A 27188-nucleotide genomic window follows, 5' to 3' on the forward strand; every position below is an offset into this window, starting at 1 on the left:
TGCTAAGGTACACATGCTGCCTTAGAGAATTAGGGATTTATTGAGGCACCTGTGCTGCCATAGAGAATCAGGGATTTGTTGAGGCACTCGTGCTGCAATAGAGAATCAAAGATTTGTTGAGGCACTCGTGTTGTCATAGAGAATCAAGGATTTGCTGAGGCACCGATGCTGCCATAAAGAATCGGGGATTTGCTGAGACACCCATGCTTTCATAGAGAATCAGGAATTTGCTGAGGCACTCGTGCTGCCATAGTTAATTAGGGATATGGTGAGGCACCCGTGATGGCATAGAGAATCAGGGATTTGTTGAGGCACGTGTGCTGCCATAGAGAATTAGGGATTTGCTGAGACACACATGCTGCCATAGCGAATCAGGGATTTGCTGAGGCACTCGTGCTGCCATAGAGAATTAGGGATTTGTTGAGGCACCCGTGTTGGCATAGAGAATCAGGGATTTGTTGAGGCATCCGTGTTGGCACAGAGAATCAAGGATTTACTAATGCACCCGTGTTGCCATAAGAAGGGTTTTTGTGAAGCTAGAAAATTTACTTGCCGAATGTAATGTTCTGCACCGATAATGCAGACATTGTGTAGAAATGTATGTTGAGATATATGATATGCAGTTTTTGGTTTGTTTGTTTATGTTTATTAGAGTAATGATGTAGAGATGCATGTTTGAATGTTTAGTTATATGCAATACAATGATTTGTTTGCGCTTATTGGAATAATAGTGTAGGGATGCATGTTTGAATGTTTGGTTATATGCAATGCACTGTTTTATTTGTTTGTACTCATTAGAAGAATAATGTAGGGATGCCTGTTTGAATGTTTGGTTATATGCAATGCAATGTTTTGCTTGTTCGTTTGTGCTTATTAGAAGAATAACGTAGGGATGCATGCTTGAATGTTTGGTTATATGCAATGCAATATTTTGTTTGTTTGTACTTATTGGAAGAATAATGTAGGGATGCATGTTTAAATATTGGGTTATATGTAATGCAATGTTTTGTTTGTTTGCGCTATAAGGATTAGTGGATGAATGTGATTATGCATTACTAGATATAGTTATGTTGTAATATATGTATGCCATATATGAGTATTGTATGTCTTGTTTGAGTGTCGTGAAATGATTAGTAGGACTCATGCCCTAATGTCTAATGTATATCTAATGATTTATTTTTTGGATGGAACTCATCAACTTTTATAGCCCTGACTGAAGTGGCCATTGTTACTTGATGTTCATTGGTACCATAGTTTTCTTCCATCAAAATCTGCCCCAGTTTACTAGAAGGTGTCTTTCTCTTCATGTGATCCATAAACCGTTCATGTATGATCTTAAGGATAATAACTAAACTCAATCATATTGCCCCAGTGTAGATTAGTTGAAGACTTCTTGCCAGAGCGTTGATTTTCTTGTGATAATAACATTGCCCTAGTGTCATTATTTTGAACTCTTGTCTTCATCCAAGTGGTATTGCTCATAAATTTGCTCCAGTTTGGTTGACTGAGGATGAATAGTATTAAATCTTCACTTTGAGGGTGTTTATTTAATTTTTCCTAATTTTTGTCCAGAATACTTTATGTAGGCATCTGTTGGGAATTCTGTCATTTTATTATGACTGTAAGCCCCTTTTGTAGGTTTTCGACTTAGAATCTCTCTGCTTTTCCTAGGTTGCCAACGTGGGTTTTCAACCTAGCACTCTTTTTTTATTTTTTTCTTTGCTAATTTTTCATTAATTTTTCTGTTTTTGTTAACACCCTCATATGTGATGGCTTTACTTGGTATTAAGCACATGAAGACTTCTTTGCGCCAATGCGGAAGTTGTTCTTGATGGTGATAACTTCAAATCACTCTCCTTCGTATTTGAGGGATTTTGACTTTTTGTGATCGAATCAACTTATTGAATCATAAAAGTCACTTCACAATTGCCCCAATTTTAAGCTTTTTATAAACTTTCACAAGAAAATGATATCAACTCCAAAAATTGCCTAAGTTTGGCTTGTGACCTTCCACTGTCCTAGTGTGAGATAATTCAAGTCATTCTTCTATTCAAATTGATTTGGTAAACGTGGACTTTAAGGCTTTAGACCATGAATCATCTTAAAATATGCCCTAGTTTGAGAGGCTTCCAATTTTCCTTTACCTTTATTGCTCTTTATTTCATGCATAACATTTTTCTAAAACAATGATCATGCAAATTTTGGTAAGTGTTTGGGTGATGAATGGTGATGTGGTAGTGATGATAAAATTTAATTTGGATTTGGCTTGGGTAGATATGATGGTGATGGTGATGATATAATTCAATTTAGGTTTGGCTAATGTAGATGTGGTGGTGGTTATGATAGAATTGAATTTGTGTTTGGCTTATGAGTGGTGGCAAACTTACGTATGATAGAAGGTTGAGCTTGTGTTTGAGTTTTGATTGTGGTTGATGATATTTAATTTGTGTTTGGGCTTGTGTTGATATGATGAATTGATGATGGTGGTAATGAATTTTAACTTATGCATTAAAGATGAAATATTTTATCAAATTTTTATGATATTTGTGGAGTCAACATTTTTTGTCATGATGCACATCTTAGGAAAATAAGTCATCGAAAAGGTCTTTTTAAGCTTGTATTGTGGTCAGGCTAAGGGTTTTCAAGAAAAGGATATAAGGCTCAAAACTTGTGTTTCCCATACCCACATTTCTCCTTTCTTCTTTTTTCTATTTTTCAATAGTTTTCTAGCATGACATTTAACTATTAATAAAATTTTCTAGATAAGAATGGCCTAAGATTTAGGCGATTTTTTTTCATGTTGCACTTTACTTTGCCCTAACTTTTGCTTGAGATATTAGTTGAAGATTCTAAGTGGGCTTTTGTTTTCCTCTCTTTTGTTGCTTTTGTTGTTTTGCACTTTAAGCACAGAAATGCTCTATGTATCCTCTTATCCTTCGGCCACATGTATTGTAAAAATATATAGTTTTTCTTTTAATAGTTGAATGTCAAGGAAAACGATTGAAAAACTACCCTCCCGAGCTATTGAAATATTGAGGGTTATTAAAACATTATCTCCTTCCATGATGTATGAGCTCAAATGGGCTGACTATGTATATCTTCAGGGTGTTTAGGAATTACAAAAATGTCTTGTGTCATCAGAGAAATTAGCTTGAAGATGTACATCATTGTTTTGTTTTATATTTGCATCATTCTCCATTTTATTTTATTTTGAATCAAATATCTCATAGTAGTACATAGATTAATTTTATTTGGGTTTATTTAGTTATGTGCTCTTTGGATAAATATGGTGACTGAAGTTAGTATAGTGAGGTATCAGATGTTGAAATTTGCATGATCAATGCATTAGTATTTACTTATTAAAAAGATATGCAGTTGAAAGTAAATCTTTATTCATGAAAAAGGAAAACTGTGTAAGTGTGAGATGAACTTGGCCTTGACTAGATCATCAAATGAGAATTTTTCAAATTGGTCTCCAATGTTAGATGGAGTTGAAGACAATACACTATCGAGTATGATCTCCACCAAATATTGGGAGTTCTTTGTCTTCTTGAATGTCTTCAGTTTCAACATTGATCGCTTTCAATCAAGTCTAACAATATTGTTCTTAAAACCAATCTTCAATTTATGAGTGTCCTTAGCAATGATATGAATGAAATGAACCTTTTTTTTCATGTTACATGGATTGAAATGTAACCTATAACTCGAACTGATATATGGAATGCATGTAATTTTTTTAGTGCATGAGACTCTTAGAAAATGCAATTTATGATGTATATGACTTTGAATGTATGAAGACTATTTGAAGATGTATGAAATATTTTTTCTTTTTATGATGAGATGAGAAGGTTTGCAACAATAAATACAATGAAATTAAAATGTATGATATGGTAATGTATGAAATAGAATATTTTGAATGATTTATTTTTATTTTTGATGTATGCATAAGTGAGTGTATGTATGAGTACTATTGATTTTGGGATATTTTGGGAGGAAAATAAGCCAAATTACCTAACTACCCTTACTAATATTATTCTATAACATATAATACATAACATACTATTGATTTTTTAAAGGGGAATGGGGTAAAATAGTATTTTTTGTATTACATTAACCCTTCATCCTCTCCAATCTAAATTCCATACTCCCAAACAAGGGAGAGGTTTAGTTGGATTTGCCCTCCCTTGTCCTTCCTTTCCTCACCCCTCTCCTTTCCTTTCCCTCCTAACTCCCAAACAAAGCCTTAATGAATTTTTTTTAATGTGATAAACGAATGAATAAGTCTATCGATTTTTTTGAATGTATGATTGGATCACTGAATTAATTTCTCTTTTTGATTGCATGAATGAATGATTGTGTGAGTAATGAACACTTTTTAATGAATATATGAAGATATAAGTCAATGAGTGTTTAAATGATGTATTTTCTTTTTTATTTTGATAAAATGAATGGGTAATGGAATGAATCAATGAAAAAATAAATGTTCGAGTTATATCTATTATTTACATAAATGAATACATGATTTTTATTTTGACGCATGCGTGAATGGATGAATATGTAAATAAATAAGAGAATGTATGAATGATGTATTTTTTATATTTAAAAAAAATACATATATGGATAGCTAATTAAAAGAATGTATGAGTAATATATGCATACATGAATGAATTATTTTGAATGATAGTTTTTGTTGAGTTAGCTTATGCATGGATGAAATGTATTTTTTGAATGATATGTGTTTTTATTGTATGTATTTATGATGAATTAATGAATGAATGCACAAGTAATGGATTATGGATTTTCACGTATCTATATATGTATGTATATATGTATATCTAAGTCAATCAATAAAAAAAATATCTTTTAAATGCATAAGTCAATCAATGAAGATTTTTTTCTTTTTTGAATGAATAAGTCAGTCAATGAAGATTTTTATTTTTTTGAATGCATAAATGAATGGATGAATATTTGAATATGTACTTTATATGTTTATGCATGCATGGATGAATTTTTTGAATGATCTATTTTTATTAATGCAAGATGAATGAAATGTCAAAAAATACAAAATACATGCCCTTTAGGGTAATAGACCTTATCTTGGGGCTGGTTTAGCCATCATTACAATTAACATGTACCTATTTATATTTTTTGAAATTATTTTCTATCATTCAGGCTAACTTGGGGTAAAGGTGAGTTACCCATGTTGTTTTGAAACGTTTTTATTTTATTTTTGGGGACAAGAGTCCCAAATGTTGTGATATAATTTAACATGATACATTTCTTATGTTTCCCAATAGGTATATCTACAAGGGTTTTTTATATTATTTATGGAACAACATCCTAGGGTAGAGTTCTAAGGTATAGTGAATGCCTTAGCAAGCTCTAGACTCTCTATAAGGTGCTTGTATTGCAACTCTCTCAAAGGAGAAACCCAAGTATTATGGGGATAGAAACAAGAGCTCAGCTCGAGCGGCTAACTCATAATATTTGGTAACAATATGAGTGACCCACATCACCAACACTTAGAAACGGAAAAGTCCATAACCAGTGAGGCTAGTGTCCCTACTATCCAAAAACATATCACTAATACCCGGGTGTTGGGCATATCTGTATGCCAAAACTAGTGTACATGAATTACAATCATAATCACAAAATATATCATACATTATATACAAAACACACAATTAATAGCAATAAACAACTACAAATTATTTTATTGTTAGAAAATAAAAATTAAATAACCAGAAAAAAATTAAATAAATAATTAGTCATTAATTTCAAAAATTATGGGCTGGACTCTCCCAAAAAAGTCATCAGCAGAGTCGTCAGCTGTCGCGCCCCAATTTTCGGCTGCACGAATTTATTAGAGTTGCCACTACATTTTATATTTAAAAATATAGAAAAATCTTCTAAGCCCAATCACATTGGACATTGGATTTTTGATATCCAAGTTTGGGAGTCGGTTACAAGGTTAGGAAGGTATTAGCACCCTACCCGTCAACCTTAGGCGGTACCCCTCATTAAGTTATATGACTTTATTATCTTTTTATATTTATTTGGTTATTTAATTAATTATTAAAATGAACAAATTTATTTATTTTTATTATTGTGTCGAACAAAATGAACTTTGGTCCTACGTATCCCTCTTTTAAATAGGAAATCAAGACTACGTAGTTATTTAGTAGATAAATTTTTGTTGGTTGAGTATTTTAATTAAGGATAGAATCGACTAGCGCGGCCATCCGAAGGATGAGTTGAGAAGAAAGAAGCCCACAGAGCGACCGTCCCTCCATCCTTTATGTGGTTGGAAAATTTATTTCTTGTGAAAAGTATTTATTTTGGGTGTTTATTTATAAAAAGTATTTTACTTAATTGTTAATTTAATTGAAAATGGTAATTTTGGATTTTGGGAATTAATTGAGTGAAAAGAATTGGTGTAGCGCGACTTTTCGAAGATGAGTTAAGAAGAAAGAAGTCTCCAATGCGACCTTATCTCCATCTTTGATTAATTCCTAAAATTATTTCATTATAAGGATTTTCAAATATTGATAATAATAGTTATTGTATGTATGAAAAGTTTGAATGCAAATTTTTTTAACTAACATTTTAATTATTAATTAATTATGGTCAATGATAATATTCATTTAATTTAAAAAAGGTTGTTATTTTATTATCACCTAAAAAGTATTTTGTTACCACTTTGTTATCTATTAAAAAATGTTTATTAACTAGTTGCTAAAAATGATCATTTTGTTATTTATTCCATATAAAAAATTATTTATTTTTTATTGTTATGATTGAATCTTTGTTTGATATTATAAAATAAAGATTACATTTTTATTTGTTAAATGATGTTGGTTTTATAATATACAAATACAAACATTGTGCAAAAAAGAAAGAAAAACAAACATGTGAGAGATATAATCATGTGCGGAAGACACCAACTAAGGTTGTTGACGTGTCATGCTCGCAATGGCTGGTGCTAGATGCACCAAGGTAGAGTCCATGTGGCTGTATCCGGTTAGCTGGAAGGTGACGGTGCGCGGAAACTAGCATGCGCTCAACTACACGAGATCCGCCCCTCCTTCTTGGGTAAGGATTCAATGCGGTGCGACACACTACAATTGCTGGATGTATCAACACTGGATTGGGTAACGTGAAAGTCAACTCTGAAGGCCAAAAGTATGCAAAACAATTGGTTGGTATTGGACAAAAACAAGGCTCACAATGCTAAATGTGGTTTTGCGCACACTGGATTATTATTCGCTCACACTTTCCTCTCACTCATGTATTTCCAAACAATTTCTCAAAAATTAATTTCAATGCATTCTATGTTTACGGTGTCTCTAGTGTTTTCCAGTGTTATTTTTTATTAATCCCAATACCTCTATTTTTAGTAAACAAAATTATTCAACCACATTCCTAACATTATGTTAGTTAATCTTTTAACTTTGATAAACCAGATTACTTGATTTTGGGATACTAACTAACATTGATTTGACCAATTCATTTTAGTATTATATGTTATCTTTTTTAATTCAAATGGAAGTGTACAGGAATATGTTGAACATCTTTATTTAACTATTTTAATAAATTTGAAATAATTATAAAAAGTTCATAAAAATAGTTTTAATTATTTTTATTAATTTAATATTATAATTTCGAAAAGATTAAAATAAATAAAATAAAGTTATTTTATTAATTATTTTTAGGGACAAATGTATGAGTTACAAGAAGCTATCTTTTATTGCATTTTTATTTATTTTTTGAAAAAAAAGTTTTTTGGGAATTCCGTTATTTTACATTTAAATTTTGGTTAATCATGTAGATTTAGGAACCTTAACATAACATGTTTATTATTAGTTTTTCATTTTAGTTAACCTAATCATTTAGATTTAGGAACATTAACATAACATGTTTATTATTATTTTTGAATTTTGGTTAACCTAGTCACTTAGATTTAGGAACCTTAACAACTGGTTTAGTTTTATTATTTTAAAAAAAAACATCTTCGAAATTCTATTATTTTTATTTAAAAAGTTTTAGGCTTTTTCTGGACCAGACAAAAATGGGTGTTCACACAAGGCAATCTCAAAGGATCAAAAATCCACCTACCTAATTGAAAGACTATCACTACTCACTTCTACACCAATCCAACCCTATGGATTCTCAGATCAAATACCCTATCAATGACTTGTTAGGTATCAGTGGACAAAACACACCTAGAAGGGCGGTTGAATAGGTGTAGTAAAGCTCAAGTTCTGCTTTTTAGGTTTTTTGCACATTTGCTGAAAATGTCCAGTTAATCGATTAAGCATTGTTCATAATCGATTAAACACGGTAAAAACAGAATGCAGAAAATCTTGTTTAACATTTCTCCTGCACGACAGGTTACGAGAAATCAGGCAATGATAAAACATATATTTTTACACATAATTAAACTAGTTTTAGCACATAACCAGTATACAAATTATCATGTTATATCATGCAATATTACAACTTGAAATGTGAAAGAGAAAGGGATAGAAAAGATTGCGCAAGGATTTTATGATGGTTCGTTTTGCGGTCCACTGCAAAACTACATCCATGCCTCCCATTCTGATCTTGGGAGATTTTCTTCTTCACTATAGAACACATTGTATAGTTACATACACGCTTTCAGTTACAAGACTCGAACGCTCCTTTCTTGGAACTCAAAGAACTTCGTCCCCCTTGGTTTGACCTTTCCTAAAATCGCCTCCCAAGAAAACATTTCTTACCACGATTCGACCCAGCCAAGGTATCACTCTTTATTCCAAGACCTCCAAATCATTGTGAAGAACACCTTACCTAACCTAGCTAGGATTTTCCTAATCCTTGAATTATAATTCTTTGAGTTATGAATGAGTACTTAATACTCAGATTTTACAATAACGATCAAAGACTAAAACCTAAGCAAGAACTCACAAGACTTTCTAGTCTAATATGAATGTACATGCATGAGGTTTCTGAAATTATGCAATCATTAAAAACTATCTCTTTTCTTTCGAATAAACACAAGAATGATGCAAGAAAGATTTTCAAATAACATGCAATATGAATATGAAACTTAAAGCCTTAGCATGATCTAATCTTTCTCCTAATGCAACATGCAATATTTTCTCCTATACATGACAGTGAGTAACTCGCAAATATGCAGAGAAAATGATGTAAAAATGTATGAATTCTTATACCATATATCCCTTTCGTGTTCATTCTTTTTTGTAATCATAATTATTAATTAATAAATCAATATACAAAAGGTTTATTCATTGAATTCATAATTTCTCTCTTTCATTTTCTTATCGGTTTCGGTTGATTCTGATTGTGCATCCCTTTCATGTTCAATCTTTTTTTGTAATCATAATTATCAATTAACAAATAAATATACAAGAGGTTTATTCATTGAATTCAGAATTTCTCTCTTTCGTTTTCTTATGCATTTCGGTTGATGTTGATTGTGCATCCCTTTCATATTTTTCGCGCCATACTTCATCAACTTTCACACCTTGACTTATAGCTATCACTACATAAAAAAATTAGTTGTATACAATAAAATAGGAGGAAAAAAATCATTGTAATCCAACAACTTTAGAATTTGCAAAAACTTGTTTCTTGTAATCCTTTAGGAGATACAACACCCAATCAAGTTATCACTTATGTCGCATGTTCAGGAACTACCCTTGCCGGATTGTGGATTATATATATATATATATAACATTTTGCATTCTTATATGAAAATTAAAAATTCATTAAAAAAACATGGTTATGGTCACATCATAGGTTGTCTCTCCATTCCTACATGTGCATATAAATGATATTGTATGCAACATCTCTAGTGAGTCTATGAATTGATGACTTTCCTTAATACTAGCTAGCTAATACAAGCTTTTTCTACATGTTTTGTCCTTAATTACATGTTTTTCTAGAAAACTTATGAAGATGTCACTCATCTTAAAATTATTCCACGTGAAACACGTTTAATCATAAAGTGCTTATGTAGGACATAAGACAAGGAGTGCAATACATATGTATAGGGGTGTAAAAATTTTGATTCAATTTTTGGTGTATTTTAGTGACTAAACCAATCAAAAATACATGATTCGGTTCCGCTTAATTAACCACAAATTTAAATATAAGAATCGAACCGCTCTTGAATAGTTCGGTTATAACTTTTCCCACTAGGCGGTTCAAAGAGATAAGGAAGAAGATCAAGTCCTAACTAAATCAAATTGACTAGCCTAAATCTTATGAGATGAAGATAAGAGAATTTCGGCCGAGGCTTCTTAAAACAAATTCAACACACTTGGATAAAGAAAATTAAAGTTCAAATTTGGCATATGGGCTCAAGTAACTCACGACCATGTCTAAGATAGATTTATCTCTAATTCAAATTTGAATGTAATTCTAGGAAAATGACTTAACCGAATTTTTTCTTTCTTTAGGTAGCCTTGACTAGCCGACCTATATGTATCCTTATGATGATCATTAAATGTTAAGTTGATTTTTTTTTTGGAATTCATTCATTGTTAGTGAGTTTTAATTCTCCTAGCTTCTTGACTGAGTCAAGTTATTGTTCTTACTAAGAGAGTCATTCTCTTCTCGTGAACCTCACAAGGCTTATCAACATTTCATATTGTGGTGTCATACCACCTTAGATCCCCCATCCACCTTCTCAAATTTACTCACTTTATCAACTTCACCTCACCCTAAACACTTACCTAAGCTATGACCCCAATCACCTACCCATTCCCTAAACTGTGGCCTTAAACACATATCCATACACACAACCTTTCAACCATACACTAGTCGTGACCCTACTAAAATCCCCTAATCCCCTAAACACTCAAACACCCATTTCCATCCCTAAACCGTGGGCACTTACAAACCTAAACATAATACACAACAACATAATCAAAGAAAGAACCTTGCACTCAAAATTCAAATCAACTTAAGGACTTTCTCAAGAAATGATCCTACAATTAAGGCAACTCACCTAGAGGTTGTCATCAAGTGGTCATCAAAGCTCAGTTCTTGCCTGAAAGTCACAAAAATAAGATCTTTATCAAAAAAAAAGACCTAAGGCATTGAATTTGAGGTTTCACAAGAAGTTTCAATTCCCAAAAGTTCAAATCAAAGGTGCAAGCTTTCACCAAATCACATCAGCAATCTGAACTCCCCACCAACAAAACCACATAATGCCAACACCTTTCCACCAAATCTTCCATAAAATTGAACCTACAATCCTCAACCAAGGCCGAACACCAAAAACCAAAATTTTCCACCCACAAACTCAAGCAAGCCAACACCTTTTCACTAATTCACCAACCCAACCGTGACCTAAGACACATTTCCCCACAAAACCAAATCATTTGAGACACACACCACCATAAACTATCCCAAGTAAAACCCTAACACCCTAACCTACACAAACTAGTTCCAAAACCCTAAGCCTAAACCAAAATCTTACCAACCGAGACCTACATTTACCTTACCCTAAAATCCTACCCCAAACAGAACCAAACACAAACCCTATACCCAAACACATTTCAGCCGAGCCACAAACCAATCTATTTGGTAATCTTGTGAATTTGTCACACGTTTTCAGTACATAATTTGATTTCTCGACTCGACTACCATCAAATTCGGATCCGGGAAGGGGATGAGTGGAAAACAACCTTCAAAACAAAATATGGCTTGTACTAGTGGTTAGTAATGCCTTTTGGCTTACCTAATGCGCCAAACACATTTATGAGGCTGATGAACCACATTCTGAGAGAATTTCTTGGGAAATTCATTGTAGTATACTTTGATGATATCCTTATATACAGAAAGAATCTTGATGAACATTATGAACACTTGAGAAGTGTTTTGCTTGTATTAAGGAATGAGAAGTTATATGTTAACTTCAAGAAGTTCAGCTTCTGTGTTGATCACGTGATATTTCTTGGCTTCATTATCAATGCCAATGGAGTACACATGGATCCTGAAAAGATTAAGGCTATCCAAGAATGTCCCGCCCCTAAAAGTACCACGGATGTGAGAAGCTTTCATGGCATAGCCAGCATCTATAGGAGGTTCGTCAAGGATTTCAGTACATTGGCCGCACCTCTCAATGAAGTGGTAAAAAAGAATGTGGGGTTTCATTGGGGTGATAAACAAGAGGAAGCCTTTCAGAGGCTTAAAGATAAGTTGACCCACATATGTATACTTAGGTTACCAAAATTTTCAAAATCTTTTGAAATAGAGTATGAAGCTTTGAATGTGGATATTGGGGCTGTTCTAATGCAAGATGGCCATCCAATTGCCTACTTTAGTGAGAAGTTAGGGGGCAGCCATTAATTATTCCAGTTATGATAAAGATCTTTATGAATTAGTAAGGGCCTTGCAAACTTGACAACATTACCTCTCGCCAAAGGAGTTTGTCATACATAGTGACCATGGAGTCACTTAAGTATTTGAAAGGGCATGACAAGCTCAATAAGAGACAAGCCCTAATTGAACTTTAATTTTATTTATCCAAGTGGGTAGAATATCTAGAGCAATTTCCCTATGTGGTCAAACACAAGAAGGGAAAAGCTAATGTAGTATCCAATGCCTTATCTAGAAGGCATGCCCTAATTGCTATCCTAGAGACCAAATTGATGGGTCTCGAATGTGTGAAAGGATTTTAGGAACATGACCCTGACTTTGCTGAAACCTATTCCACGTGCATTACTTCAGCCCATGAGGGATACTTTAGGCATGAGGGGATCCTTTTTAAGGACAAAAGGCTTTATGTGCCTAAAAGCTCCATGAGAAAGTTACTTGTGAGAGAAGCTCATGAAGGGAGGCTGATGGGTCATTTTGGTTTCCAAAAGAACCTTGATATTGCATGATCACTTTTATTAGCCTCACATTAGGCGTGATGTTCAAAACTTTTATGAAAAGTGCATCACTTGCAAACGGGCTAAGTCCAAGGTCATGACTCATGGACTTTATACTCCATTGCCCATCCCTAACTCATCCTAGATGAATCTATCTGTAGATTTCATGGTTGTCTTACCACGAACACAAGGTGGTAAAGATTCGATTTTGTTGTAGTGGACCAATTTTCAAAAATGGCCCATTCCATACCCTGCAAAAAGTTGATGATGCTTGCCACATTGTGGGTTTATTTTCAAAGAGGTGGTACGGCTACATGACCTGCCTAGGAGTATTGTAAGTGATAGGGACGTCAAGTTCCTAAGTCACTTTTGGAGAACCCTTTGGGGGAAGCTTGGAATAAAGCTTATCTTTTCCACCATATGCCATCCTCAAACGAATAGGCAAACTAAAGTAGTAAATAAGACCCTCTCAACCTTGTTGAGGGCCATTCTGATAAAGAACTTGAAGGCCTGGGAAGAGTGTCTCCCTCATGTGGAGTTTGCCTATAATAGGGCCACTCATAGTGCCACCAAGTATTTACCTTTTGAGATTGTCTATGGTTTAAACCCACTAACCTCACTTGATTTATTGCCTTTTCCCAGTTCATCATTGTTGAAGCATAAGGATGGCAAGGCCAAGGTGAAGTATATGGCGAAGTTGCATGAGAAGGTGAAAGAACAAATTGAAAGGAGTACCGAGAGTCATGCAATATCAGCCAACAAGGACATAAATGAGGTCATCTTTGAATCAGGCGACTAGGTCTGGGTTCACATGAGAAAGGAGAGGTTCCCCTCTAAAAGGAAATCAAAGGTCTAACCTAGAGGAGACGACCCATTCCAAGTATTAGAAAGGATAAAAAATAATGCATACAATTTGGATCTACGTGGTGAGTATGATAATATTAGTGCTACTTTCGATGTAGTTGACTTGACCTCTTTTGATACAGGTGATGAAAATGCTCATTTGAGGTCGAATTCTCTCGAAGAAGGAGGGGATGATATAAACCCAGTTGGGTCTAACATCAATGAGGAAGCCTTACGTGGACTAAGAGGACTCATGACCATGGCCAAGGCTAAGAAGGCAAAAGAGGTGCTTAGGCAACTCGTGTGTTCCTTCATGGAACCTAATCCTGATTGGGCCAAGGGTGGAACCAGGCCCACCAATTGCATCATCTTTGAGGAAGGCACAATGGAGGACCACGACTTGGTGGATCCACCATGATAATTTTGTCTTGCCATCCTAAAATAAGTGGGATGTTTCTGTACCCCACATTTAGCTTTATTTATTTTATTTATGAAATTCTTAATTAGGAGTTAGTTGATTAGGATTTTATTTATGATGGATGTCTTAAATTAATTATGTTTTGAAAGAAAATAAATTGTTTCATGTATTGATGAGTGTAGGAAGAGGGACATGACTAAAACAACGGGAAGTAAAGGACACAACAACAAGTTTTGAATTCAAGTGAAGGCATAGTATGTGGTCAAATGTCATTCGATTACAACTTTTCCCACTGGGCGGTTCAAGGAGATAAGGAAGAAGATCAAGTCCTAAATTAATCAAATTGACCAACCTAAATCTTATGAGATAGAGATAAGAGAGTTTCGGCCAAGGCTTCTAAAAACAAATTCAGCACACTTAGATAAAGAAAATTAAAGTTCAAATTTGGCATGTGGACTCCACTAACTCACGGCTCAACTACTCCAAGGCCAAGTCAAACTTCCCCAAACCGAATTCACAAGAGAGCAAGACAAAGGCTCATTTGGTTGAAGAATTGACCATCTCTAAGATAGATTTATCTCTAATTCAAATTCGAATGTAATTCTAGGCAAATAACTTAACCGAATTTTTTCTTTCTTTTGGTAGCCTTGGCTAGTCGGCCTGTATGTATCCTTGTGATGATCATTAAATGTTAAGTTGATTTTTGTTTGGAATTCATTCCTTGTTAGTGAGTTTTAATTCTCCTAGCTTCTTGGATGAGTCAAGTTATTGTTCTTATCAAGAGAGTCATTCTCTTGTGGCGAACCTCACAAGGCTTATCAACATTTCATGTTGTGGTGCCATACCACCTTAGATCCCCATCCATCTTCTCAAATTTACTCACTTTATCAACTTCACCTCACCCTAAACACTTACCTAAGTCGTGACCCCAATCACCTACCCATTCCCCAAACCGTGGCCTTGAACACATATCCATACACACAACCTTTCAACCATACACTAGCCGTGACCCTACTAAAAATCCCCAAATCCCCTAAACACCCATTTCCATCCCTAAACTGTGGACACTTACAAACCTAAACACAATATCCAGCAACATAATCAAAGAAAGAACCTTTGCACTCAATATTCAAATCAAGTTAAGGACTTTCTCAAGAAACAATCCTACAACTAAAACAATTCACCTAGAGGTTGTCATCGAAAAAGAACGAGAAATCTACATTCTCACTCTCCACCAAAGCAAAAGCTATTAGTAAAATATTGGTGTCACAAATTCTGTGCTTTTGTAATTCACAATATTCCTTTATACTTCCCATAAGGCAATGTGTTAGGACGAGTGAAGATATTCTCTTCCATTGATGTTCTTATTTATGTTTCAGATCAATCAAAATGTATTATTTTATTGAAAAAATAAAATAAAAATATAAACTAATATTTTTATATTATTTGATGTTATTCTATTGGATAAATACATGAGAACATTGTCCTTTTAGCACTATCCAACTATGCAACAATCAAATGAAGGGATTGAAATCATCTATCCTCATCACGTCCCACTTTCTTGTCTCATTCCAATAAAAATGTGACACTAAATTAAAAAAAATTAAAAATATAAAATAATATTTTTATATCACTTATATTATAATAAAATGATTGGTCAGTGATAAAGACATATGGATATACTTTGTTTTGGGACGAGGATCCCATTCTAAATGAAGGGGCTAACATTGCCACCAACCTTAACGCCACACGTATTCTTCTAGTGTGGGAGTCACCATCACACAGAAACTAATCAATTAAGTTTAGTTTTTTCTTTTCATTTTTTAGTTTGATTGGAACGTTCAATTAAATAAATGAACACCTTTTGTAAAATTTATTTTAATATAACACACCTAGTAAAAAGATGTGTATAATTTTTTCCATATTTAAATAAAAATTGTGATCAGTTTAGCTCAAAAATTATCTATAACAAAGCATTAAATTATTAAAATAACAATTCCTTATTAAAATTATAAAAAACTTATTTAAAAACCATAATTTAATATGCTGAGAAGTCGGTTTATATTATAAATAAATAAATAAATAAAAATCACCTCAAAGCACAAAACAAACAAAAATAGCCACATTATCATGTCCCGGTTGGTGCCAATCAATTAATTAATGTCAAGTTTGTCGATAGTGATAATTCATCCTCATCATCATTCATCATCTAGAAGCACTTTAACCTCTCTATTATCTATTTCACACACACCACCATTCATCACTTTCCACCTCTCTCTTCAACATTCAACCTTCTTTCTCCTTTTCTCTAGATCTACACTCCAAAGGTATAATCTTTATCTCAATTCCCTTATCTGGGTCTTCAATGTAATTTACCTGAGAAAAATACCCATTTTTTATTTTTTAGCCTTTTCAATTTTCGTTATAAAAACCACTCCAATGTAGATTCTCACTTTGTTTAATAGAAGAAAATTTGTAAGTTAGAAACACCCCCTTTATCCATTTTTTCTTCTTTTAAGTCAATTTTTAAGTGACAAAATTTTGTAAAGTTTAATATTTTTCCTCTCAGCTATATGTTAATCATGTATCTGGGTTGCTAAATTTCACAGCTTTTGATGTTCCGTTTCTTTAATTATGAGAGGGTCTATTTTTTCAACTTACTGGTGTGTAATTTTCCTTGATTTCCTACAAATTTAATTGATTTTATGTGGAAAGTTGGTTACTTTGAAAAACAGTTCATTCCAAACCACCAATGTTTTTGAAGTTTTTCTGTTTGTGTTTTGATATCAGTATATGTGAATTTGATCTTTAGTTGCTTTGCTTTGTATCAGATTCTGATACTTGGGAATATGTCTGAGGTGAAAAACAAATTGGATTTTATCCAATGGCTTGGACCTGACATGTCAATAAAGATTCTCACCCATTTGGATGACCCTTGTGACCTTGCCCATGTTGCTTCTGTTTCCAGTTCTTGGCACCAATTTGGTAAGCTAATTGAGTTTAATTGCTTGCAGTGATAGGATTTTTTATTGTTTTGGTCAAAAATGTATATTTTATTTGCTTAAATGCCCTCATTTCGAGTGGCAGACAGTTCTCTTCCCTTTAAGCAGGAGTTTGTGAATGAAAAAGTAGGCATGGAGAGTTTTGCCCCCTGAAATGGTTCTTCCTGGGTTGACTCTAAATTGCGGTCACGATTGCGGTTATTGTCATTGCAGTCATTGTAACTACTGCGATGCGGATTGTGGCCATTGTGATGTGAATTATTTTGTAATTAAAAATATATTTTTGAATAAGATACGGTTTGATGCGGCCCAAATGTGGTCCAATGCGGCTGCATCACTGTGATTTGGTGTCACACAACAGTCACGGTGTGATGTCACAACCGCAATATTGCAGTTGCATCACATGATGCGGTCCGCAATTTGAATCACTGACTCAGATTAATGAGTCCAGAGTGATTTCTGGATATTGAAGGTGTCAGAGACCCCATTTCTTTGACAGTTTTTTTTTATGTATGCTATATTAAATATGTTATGGCTTCTAAAAACTAACTTTTCTAATGCAGTATTGTCCTGTAAATACTATTTTTTCTGTAAGACCTGGTTTATTTTTCAAACTTGAAATACAAACCGTTAAGTAACTCAACATTCTTGGTTTTGTTTTGCTATTAAAATTGTATTAACTTCTACTCTAAATATTCTGCAGTTATTGAAAATGGCCTCTGCAAGAAACTTTGCTTGAAAATGTTTCCTGAAATATCTGGTGCTGCTCATATCATTGAGGTAGAGAACATGATTGAACCGGTAAGTAACTTGCCTGGCAATTGGGAATGTCTCAAGAGAAACCATAAAGTCTATGCATTCCTAGCTGCGGGTTTTACTCCTTCAATGGTAAGTTGCATATCAGAAGCTGTTATTGCATCCAGCACTGATAACTACCCCGAAGAGAGTATCCTGAATACATTGGAGCCTAGGGATAGAACTGATTTTAGAGCATCATACTGGTCAAGTAAAGGGGAAAGTGATCCTTCTGTTCCCGAGACATTAGTTTACAGGCTGAATTCCAAATTATGTCTTGTTACAGAGATTCATATCCAACCATTCGAAGGTTAGCCTGGTAGCTTAATTGTGTAGTATTAAATTGTGCTGAAAATAATTAATGTGGAGGATCCTGAATTTTTGCTTAATCAACAAACTAAGAGTTTTTATGTTTACTTATCAGCATATTTTCAGCAAGGCCTTCCTTTGTACTCATCTAAGTCTGTCCGGTTCAGAATGGGCCGTCCAAGATACCCAATGGAATTGGAGAGTGCTATAGATTACTTGGTGGGGGATCAGTTCATCTGGACATATACCTCACCTGAATTTCCAATGTTTCAGGTGAGTTTCCCTACTTAAATGAGGGTAACTTTTCATATGCTTTTTTATCCTTTCCAAATACTCAACAAATTTGCATCATCATTTACATATGTGATTCTCATTATGGGTTTTCATTGTTTTGTGCTAACCATTCTAAATTTTGGCTATAAGAGGGTGAGCCTCGACGCAATGGTAAAATTGTTGCTTAATGATCATGAGATTATGAGTTCAAATCCTGGAAATAGTCTTTCCGCCTGGGGGTAAGGTTGCGTACATCTTTCCTTACCAAACCCCACTAGGTGTGAGCCTCGTGCATTGGGCCGCCCTTTATTCTAAATTCTGGCTATTTAATTCAGTGCAATTCTAGCATCAGACATCTACCCTTCCCATTCTCTTTATTGTAGCGTACACCCTAGCAATAGTGAACTATTATTTTCACATACTCTACACATGTGTGTGTAACTTGAAATGAGTTTGACATACGTACGCTGTAGGAAAACCGATTGCAAAAGTTCAAGCTACCTGAACCTGTTCTGTGCATTGGAGGTGTGATTCTAGTTGAGCTGTTGGGTCGGGTTCAGAAACAAGAAATGGATGAACTATTCTATATATGGTTAGTTTCTCAAATCCTTTTTTCTCGTATGCACATGATGAATTGATGTTGTTTAGCCTAGATAAATGTTGAAGACCATTATTGTCAATTAAAGTGAATTTGAGAACTTGGTCACTTTCCCTTTTATCTGTCTACTCTTCAATTTGACATCCACATGTTTCTATGACATCTATGACCACCCATGAAAGTCTTTTGATGGAAACCCTGTCTTCCAAAGATGAGAAATAATGTAATACAAAATAATATTTTACTAAAATTCCGTATGAACAATCTATCCTGTTGTTCTCATAATGGGAAGAACTGTAACCTCTTTTCTGAGTTCTTCGTTGTTAGTTAAACTGTCCACAGCTTATTAATGTTATGAATTATTTCCGGCTTGAACAAGGTCTAATGATCTGTCTAGGTTTCCTATCATCGAGTGAATTTTTTCTTTTTCTTAAAAAAAAAACTGTCATCTGTGTGCTGATATGTTTTGATTACTTCGATGCAGCATCTCCCATGTTCAAGTGGTGGGACGAACACTTTCGCCGACTTTTGATGTCAAATTACATCATCCATCGGGAAAATGTACCTTGAACTACTGCCCTCAAATAGATAGTTGTATGTCTTCAACATCATCATCATCAAGAGGAGACTCAAGCAACCCTTCGCGATTACGGGCTCTAACCTCAAACATAATGCAGCGGGGCGTGCGACGCTGGGAACAAATTATCTTGGGTGCTTTGCTTGGTTCTGGGAATGGGAATGCTGTAGTTGATGATCAATAAAATGTAGGGAGTCAAGTAACTTAGATCTCAAGACATTGAAAACTTGTGTACATTGGAGCTGCATTTGGGTAGCATTAACATGTTGGCTAAGTATATTGTCACATCAAATTGATGAAGGGCCAATATCTGTATAGTGTATTTTCTGAATAATAATAATGTATGTGATAGTAAGCACTTTTTCTTCTTCATCAATCCCTTTATTTATGTGTTATGAAGTCATGCCTTCTTGGCAAGTTATCATTGAGGAAAAGTTGTCATATTTTCTAATGGTTTGAACTAATACCTATATTTGTGCTAATGATATTTATATTGGACAGTTGTAGCACAAATCCTCTGCTATTATGCTTCAGCATGGTGTGACATTAGGGGGAAAATTCCTCATAGTGAACTTCAAATCACATTGAGATTTTAAGCTACTAAAAAATGCCACCACTGTAACGTCTAGGTTGGTTTTAGGAATTTCATTTTTGATATTGACGTGGTATGCATTATTAATGAAATTTTTTATACATAGTAATTTAAAGAACTTTTTACATTGTGAATGCATATATTTGCATTCATTTTAGACTGGCAAATTTTTAAAGAACAATGTTAGCTGTCTAAGCCCACCTACAAAAATTTTAAACTCTTATAGTCAATTTGTCAGTTACGTTTTAAAGGAGAATGAAAGATAATGAAAAGTTTCAGAACTATCTTATAACTATATTTTATTGCTGAAGTCTCCAATTTCTCTTCATTCTCCTCTAAAACTCAATTCGTAAATAGATTTTAGATGAAATGAGAACAATATTTTTATAAAACAATATTTTTATAAAACAATATTTTTATAAAACAATTTTTTTATAAAACTCACTGGAGTTTTAAATGGTCTTCAAAATGGATTATTTTATTTCAAACTCATATCAATAAAGAATTGGTATAATAGTTAGGCAAAGTTAGACTCATATGCAAAGTCAAAAGGTCAAACTTTAATTCCTAAAACTTATTAAAATAGACAATTATAATATCCAAAAAAAATTACTCTCTCTGAGATACCTTAGCATAGACTTAAAAAAATGATTAGACTAAGACTATGAGGGATTTAGATACGTTAGAAATTTGTTTTCCAACTAGAAAAAAAGAACTAATTTTTGTGTATACATGAATTCTAATGCAAAACAAGAGTGACAAATTTATATCACAAGTACACTTTGACTCAAGTATTATAGTTTTGTTACATCTTTTAAACTAACTCTTAAACTAGTGTAATATTTAGAAATTGTTAATGGGAGTGACGATTTATACGGAACTCTACAATGAGAATGTCAAGTTGTAAGATGGAATTTTGACACAAAAATATATCTTTACATATAATAATACCCATAGAATTGATTTGAGAGCTTTAGCCAGAAACATGAACAACATAATCTGTTTGAAACCTTGTATCCCTTCCCACCACATGCTTTGTCCCAACAAAACCACCTTCACTAAAAAATACTCATCAACAACACTTCGTGCTTCTCTTCAAGATTCTCAACCACCCAATTCAACCCAACAACAGCTCAATCTCTCTGTTCTTCGCTTCACATTGGGTAACCCACTTCTCTTTCTCTCTCTTTGTGTGTATTAGTCAGATTTTTTTCTCATTGATTTTGGGTTTTTTTTGCTTCAGGGATACCTGGGTTTGATGAATCTTACTTACCCAGATGGATTGGTTATGGTTTTGGTTCACTTCTACTGTTGAATCACTTCTTTGGTTCTGATTCATCCACTGTTACATCAGCACAACTTGTAATAAAAATTGCATTTTTATTACATTTTCATATTTTTGCTTAATTAAATTTGTTTCCCTTTTCTGGGGTGGCCTTCATTTGTTGTGTTGTTTTCTCTTATTTAATGCATTGTAGAGCACAGAGGTTTTAGGTTTGTCTTTGGCTTCCTTCTCTATTGCACTACCTTATCTTGGTAAATTTCTCAAGGTAACTTCTTACATCTAGAGGTTTTTTTAGAACATTTGATTTATGTGAGTTATATCAAGGTATTGGGTGTTTTGAGATAGAGTAGACACACTTATGTAAATGTGGGTTGCTATTTAAATATGGTGTACAAATAACAGAAACTTTTTCATGTATGTCTCCAATTGAATTTATTGAGACCAAAGAACAAAATTATTTCATGTAATTGTCTATGCTTTGTTGTCAATAAATTCATTTGGAGTTTGGGGGCATTTAGAAGAGATTATAGAAAGCTGATTTGGGCTTATGAGAGAAGCTTATGAAAATAGTTTATCATTCCTATAACTCCTTTTAGCTTATTTCAATAGGCTTATCAGGCAAGCTTATGGAAATAAGCTATTTTACCTATTCCAATGAAGCTTATTCAATAAGTACTTGATTAAACTGGTTATCCCAACATGCCTTTTTACATGGTTAGGAACTTAGGATATAACTATTCTTTTTATTTTTTTAAAACAGTTAAACAGCTTTATTATTCTTGAAAATGTGGAGCTGAAGTATAATGTTTTTTCATGTATAATGTTGATCTTAAGCCGATTCTATGAAATTTTCAGGGTGCTCAACCAGTGGATCAAACAACTCTACCCGAGGGCACAGAGCAAATATTTGTCATGTCAAGTGGTATAGTGGATGGTCTAAAGGAGGACCTGGCTTGGTCATCATACATTCTGCTGCGTAATACAAATGCCGTTGCTGCGGTATGTACTATCCGTAATCATCATTAATTTAAAAAAACACATGGTAGGTTGATTCCTACTGTGGTCATTCATTAATTGGTCACTTAGAAGGCTTGTGGCGTGCTCTGGCAATAGAATGAGGCAACCTCCCCCTGGGAATATGATTGTGGACAGTTTTGATCACAAAGTAGAATTTGTATTGTTGATATGAACTTTATTTGTTTATGATGGCAATTTGAAATTTCAGAAGGTAAAGTTGTCAAGTATTTTATGTGTAAAATGCACTTGATTTCAATGTGTTCAGCTAATTTGTATTCAAGGAGAGATATGCACAAGGGGCTACTGGAACGTACCTGACAATTCGTCAAAAGAAATTCTTCTTGCATGGTTTGATAAAAAAGTTGCAGATGCTGCTCTGTTTGATTTGAAGGACACCCTATATTTTCCTCAAGATGCAGGTAATGCCGTAATGTTAATTTTTGAAACTCTTGGTTAAGTAAGCATTAGGAAGTTGAATCATGAAAGTAGCTTCTTCTTCGGTTAAGTCTACTCGGAGCTAGAAACACATCTTCACATTTAGTTGAATTCTTGTTTCTACAGTAGATATTCCCCCAAAACTTAACACTAAAATATGCAGTTAATTTTTTTTTTTACTTTATATTGTATCCCACTATTGCTGGATCTAGAGCCAACATGTTCTTTCTTTTGATGTATTGCCTTTCTCTTGAAAGGTATATTTGACTAGATTCTTGAGAATTATGATCATCAAGCCCATTCAATCCTTTTTCACTGATTAGCAAGGGATAACTGGTATCTGGATATTTTTATGCCCCCGGTTGGGACATTGGGTAGAGGATATATATGCCGTGTTTAAGTTTCATTCTGTGCTTGAGCTTTTTCCTGACCTTCTATTACTTCCCGATTTAACTCAAAATATAAGAAACTGGATTTTCTTTTTCAAAAGATATGAGGTCATGTGGAAATTGGAGATCTGTTAGAATTCTTATTAGGAGACACAGACATTATTTGTTCCATAGCATTTATGACTCAACCATACTAGAAGTTCATATGTTTTCTGTAAAAGGATCTTTAGCTGATTAAGATAAGTCCGGGGAAGATTTCTCAATTGTACTACTCCTTCAACAATAAGGCTGCAATTAATATTAGCAATAAAGGTCATATTTTATTAGAGGAATCCACTCCTTGCTGGCATGAATTGCTCTACACTTTTAACATGGTATGGATTTGTACTTCTGTTCAAATAATCTGAATTTTGAAAGTTTGATGAATGTTTCAGATTCTGAATTTCAGGATCTGGTACCTAAAGGGACTCGCTCTCTTCTGGTGCAACCAATGTTACAAATCTCTACCCAGAGTACTACAGGCTTGCAAAAACCCGCAGGGTTTATTCTGCTAGCCTCGACCGTGAGGTATGCATTTAGCATTAAAGACAGAGCCTGGATTGCTGCCGTGGCCAACAAACTTAGAGGTAACCGCTGTGTATAGATTTGTAAATGAATTTAGACTTCATCTTTTAAGTATGTCTGAATTCCATTGGAGGCCTCTTCCTTCCTTTTTCAATGTATATCCGTCATACAGCTATGTTGTTGAATTATGTATTGGTTTTCATCTTGATGTTTCAACATGTAAAACTGAAGGAAATAGCCTACACCATGACAAATTTATGAGCCTTCTGCTAGAATAATTCCAAGCATTTCAGTAGACGCCTTTTTAAAAAATACCCTCTCCAGACCCCACTAGGTGAGAGTCTCACGCACTGTGCCACCCTTTTTTATGTAGTTGATTTGTAAATTGTCAGATTAAAGGAAGTTATATGGAAATCATTGATTGATTAGTTTGTTTACACCTTATAGTCTTATGACTCTTATCTTCCTTAATTGATATGTCCATGAGACTTGAGATGAAGGGAATGCAAGTGTGTCTAGAGTACAAACAAAATAAAGAATGAAATCTGTGATTCAGGGAAATGGAAGGCATAGAATTTAACAGATTCAGATCAGGGTTTTCTTTGTAATATCAAGGATAGAAATTAGGTAGTTAGAGACTTGTGTCGAATATGTGGGGGCAGGGCTGGTATCCAAGTGTTTAAAGGGTCAGTTAGTGCCTTAGTGGCACTGGCTACTATGGTGCTCGAGTACCTACGAATTATGGAAACATTGGATTTATCGCTAATCATTTGATGCATGTCATTTCTCAAATTTGTTAACATTCTAGCGTGGTGTATAACCTTGTCTTAACCTATATCCGTGATATAGATTTACAGAAACTGTAAGATGCGTTTAGAGGTATTATTGACAAGTTGGCCTTCCTGTTGCACTTACCTTGTTAATGATTTGAGAGCTACTGGGTTAGCCAAATTCTTTCCATCTCCCGGTCCCATGTCACTCTTGATTCTTTTATTACTCCACTCTCTTACGGTTTTGTAGCCATATTTAACAAAAGGCTCCCACATGCCTGAGTTCTAATTAGATATACAAAATAGTGTTTCATGAATTTCATTGGATTAATGTTCAAATGTTTAACATTATGATTGAATAAATGGACTATGAAAGTGATTTAAGATTATGGTTCCCTTCCCTTCATTCCTTTCAAACCTTCTTTCTCGTGTTTGTTTACAGGCTGGAGTTGATTATCCCTTGAGTTTAAACCATAATAAACTTTTCAACAAGTAGATTGAAGAGTTAGAGTATTTTCAGCAAGCATGACAATGGCAACCAAACAAGCAGAATGATGTGAAGAAATTAAAAGCTCAGAGTCTATGGTTGAATACCTTTAGGGTCTGTTTGCGAGTTTGTTTTTTAGGGAAAGGGAAGGGAAGGCTTGAGATCCATCTGACAAGTATATTTCATGGCTCCCAAGTCTTTCCCTTTCATCTGTTACCTTTCAAAAATCAACTTGCAAACAGACTCTTAGGTGCATACTTTACCAATAGCAAGTCCGACACAAAAAATTTACACATGTGATATTATGCTTGAGAGTATACATTTGCCGCCAGTTGATATGGTGATCAAAATTCATTAAGTACATATGCCGAAAAATATATGTAGAATCATGTTTGTTCAGAGGATATACCTCTTCTGAACCAGAAAGTGAACTGTTGTACCGGAAGGAAGCCCACCCAATTTCCATATTCTTCTGAACTTGGTCCTTTGTAGGGCAAATAAATTGTATGAAAGAATCTAATGAGGCATTAATACTAAACATGTTTGCACTTGCTTTTTTTGGTTTTTTGAGATGCATATGGGGCCAGAAGCTCATGTTTTGTATCTTCCGATTAGGAATTTGTATCTTTCTCATCTAGCTGGCCTCATGCATTGCATAAGGTGCATGACATTTTCATTTATCCCAATGATTGGACTTTAGCTAGCAAATTGAATTATTCATTTATACTTAAAATGTGGATGTGTCTCACCACTTTGTTTTTTGTTCTTTGCTTGTAGGATTTAATTGTGAAGCAGAGATCTAACTATGTATTGTGTCACACCATGTTCAAGTCTTGCATAGAGACGAAACTCTAGTTATATATTGTGGATGATCTCAGCTCGAATAGGATTATTTCAGAATACCTGAGTTGTGGCTATTTTGGTTGAAGATAGTAGTGGTTATAGAAAATTTATGTTCATTTTGTTTTCTAGTCGATCTTATATCTATACCTATCACCTCATGGAAAATTCTTCTAAATTTATATATTGCCAAAGTGCAATTACATAGACCGAACCACTTCAGTGATCCACATTGAAAATCGTACCTTGGGGTCTAGGCAAGTCCAATGAACCTGTTGGACTAGTTTTTGAAACGAAATGGTCAAATCTACATCGAGTACAAACTTGCCTTGGTTCATCCTTTCTTAAAAATAAAAATAAGAATTTAAAGTTTTGAAGCACAACATGTAGGTTTTCAACATGAAACCATGAATAGCATTTGTTTAGTAATTCTCTTTATCATGCTTGTTTGAAAGATTTTGATTGGTCCAAGAAAATAATTTAAAATTAATTGATTTGGTGTATTGGATTGAGATTTTAATAATTTTAATAATTTTTTAAAAGATTGTTGTAATGAAGATTTTAATGTTTGGATTTTAAATGGTTGACCAAGACTTTTTTTAAAGTGTATGGATTTATAAGATTTGAATGCAGTGGCGAACCTAAGATTTGAAGGGCTGATGTGTAATATATACTGAAAATTAAATGTAAATACTAATATAAAAATCACAAAATGTAAACTACACATAAATTAATATGAATCTATTTGAGAAACCCATTAAAAATGAAGCCTTTTCTCTATATATTTTTTCTATTAAAAAAAATAAATTAGAAACCTTATTGAAAAAAAGTAACTTGTATTAAGAAGAGTGTGATCCATATTTATTATTGTATGGTTAGGGTAGTTGAAAGGGCTTGTTAGAGGTATCATTATCTCTTGGCAAAAAATGTGTCAATTTTTGCAAAATGGAAGTGAATATGAAATAAGATGATGCCAATTGCGTCTTCATAATGGCATTGAAATGCTTTTGTAGACACTTTACCTTTATGAGAAGCATCTCAGTAATTGCATGCACTCTTATGGTGCTCTATCCTTTTCATAGCAGCTGGGTTTTGGTTATACATTTCAAT

General features: G+C 33.9%; 2 protein-coding genes across 4 annotated transcripts; both read left to right on the forward strand.

The window, feature by feature from the left end:
• LOC109325830 (F-box protein At4g00755-like) lies at positions 16322–20147 on the forward strand. The gene is made up of 6 exons (XM_019558407.1): positions 16322–16472; positions 16977–17130; positions 17851–18252; positions 18367–18524; positions 18998–19116; positions 19607–20147. The coding sequence occupies exons 2-6, from the start codon at positions 16995–16997 to the stop codon at positions 19881–19883; spliced, it is 1092 nt and encodes a 363-aa protein (XP_019413952.1). The 5' UTR covers positions 16322–16472; positions 16977–16994; the 3' UTR covers positions 19884–20147.
• LOC109363162 (protein COFACTOR ASSEMBLY OF COMPLEX C SUBUNIT B CCB2, chloroplastic) lies at positions 21210–25803 on the forward strand. Of its 3 annotated transcripts, XM_019609307.1 has the most exons (8): positions 21214–21454; positions 21535–21653; positions 21770–21841; positions 22432–22575; positions 22859–23012; positions 23852–24043; positions 25194–25352; positions 25490–25803. In XM_019609307.1, exons 1-7 carry the CDS (start codon positions 21277–21279, stop codon positions 25202–25204), a joined length of 870 nt encoding a protein of 289 aa, XP_019464852.1. In that variant the 5' UTR covers positions 21214–21276; the 3' UTR covers positions 25205–25352; positions 25490–25803. The 3 variants fall into 3 exon arrangements, with proteins under 3 accessions (XP_019464854.1, XP_019464851.1, XP_019464852.1); XM_019609306.1 differs by lacking the exons at positions 25194–25352; positions 25490–25803 and adding an exon at positions 24565–24895 and having other exon boundaries at positions 21212–21454; XM_019609309.1 differs by lacking the exons at positions 25194–25352; positions 25490–25803 and having other exon boundaries at positions 21210–21454; positions 23866–23995.

The sequence above is a fragment of the Lupinus angustifolius genome, chromosome LG13 (genome assembly GCF_001865875.1).
Source record: "Lupinus angustifolius cultivar Tanjil chromosome LG13, LupAngTanjil_v1.0, whole genome shotgun sequence".
NCBI lineage: Eukaryota > Viridiplantae > Streptophyta > Magnoliopsida > Fabales > Fabaceae > Lupinus > Lupinus angustifolius.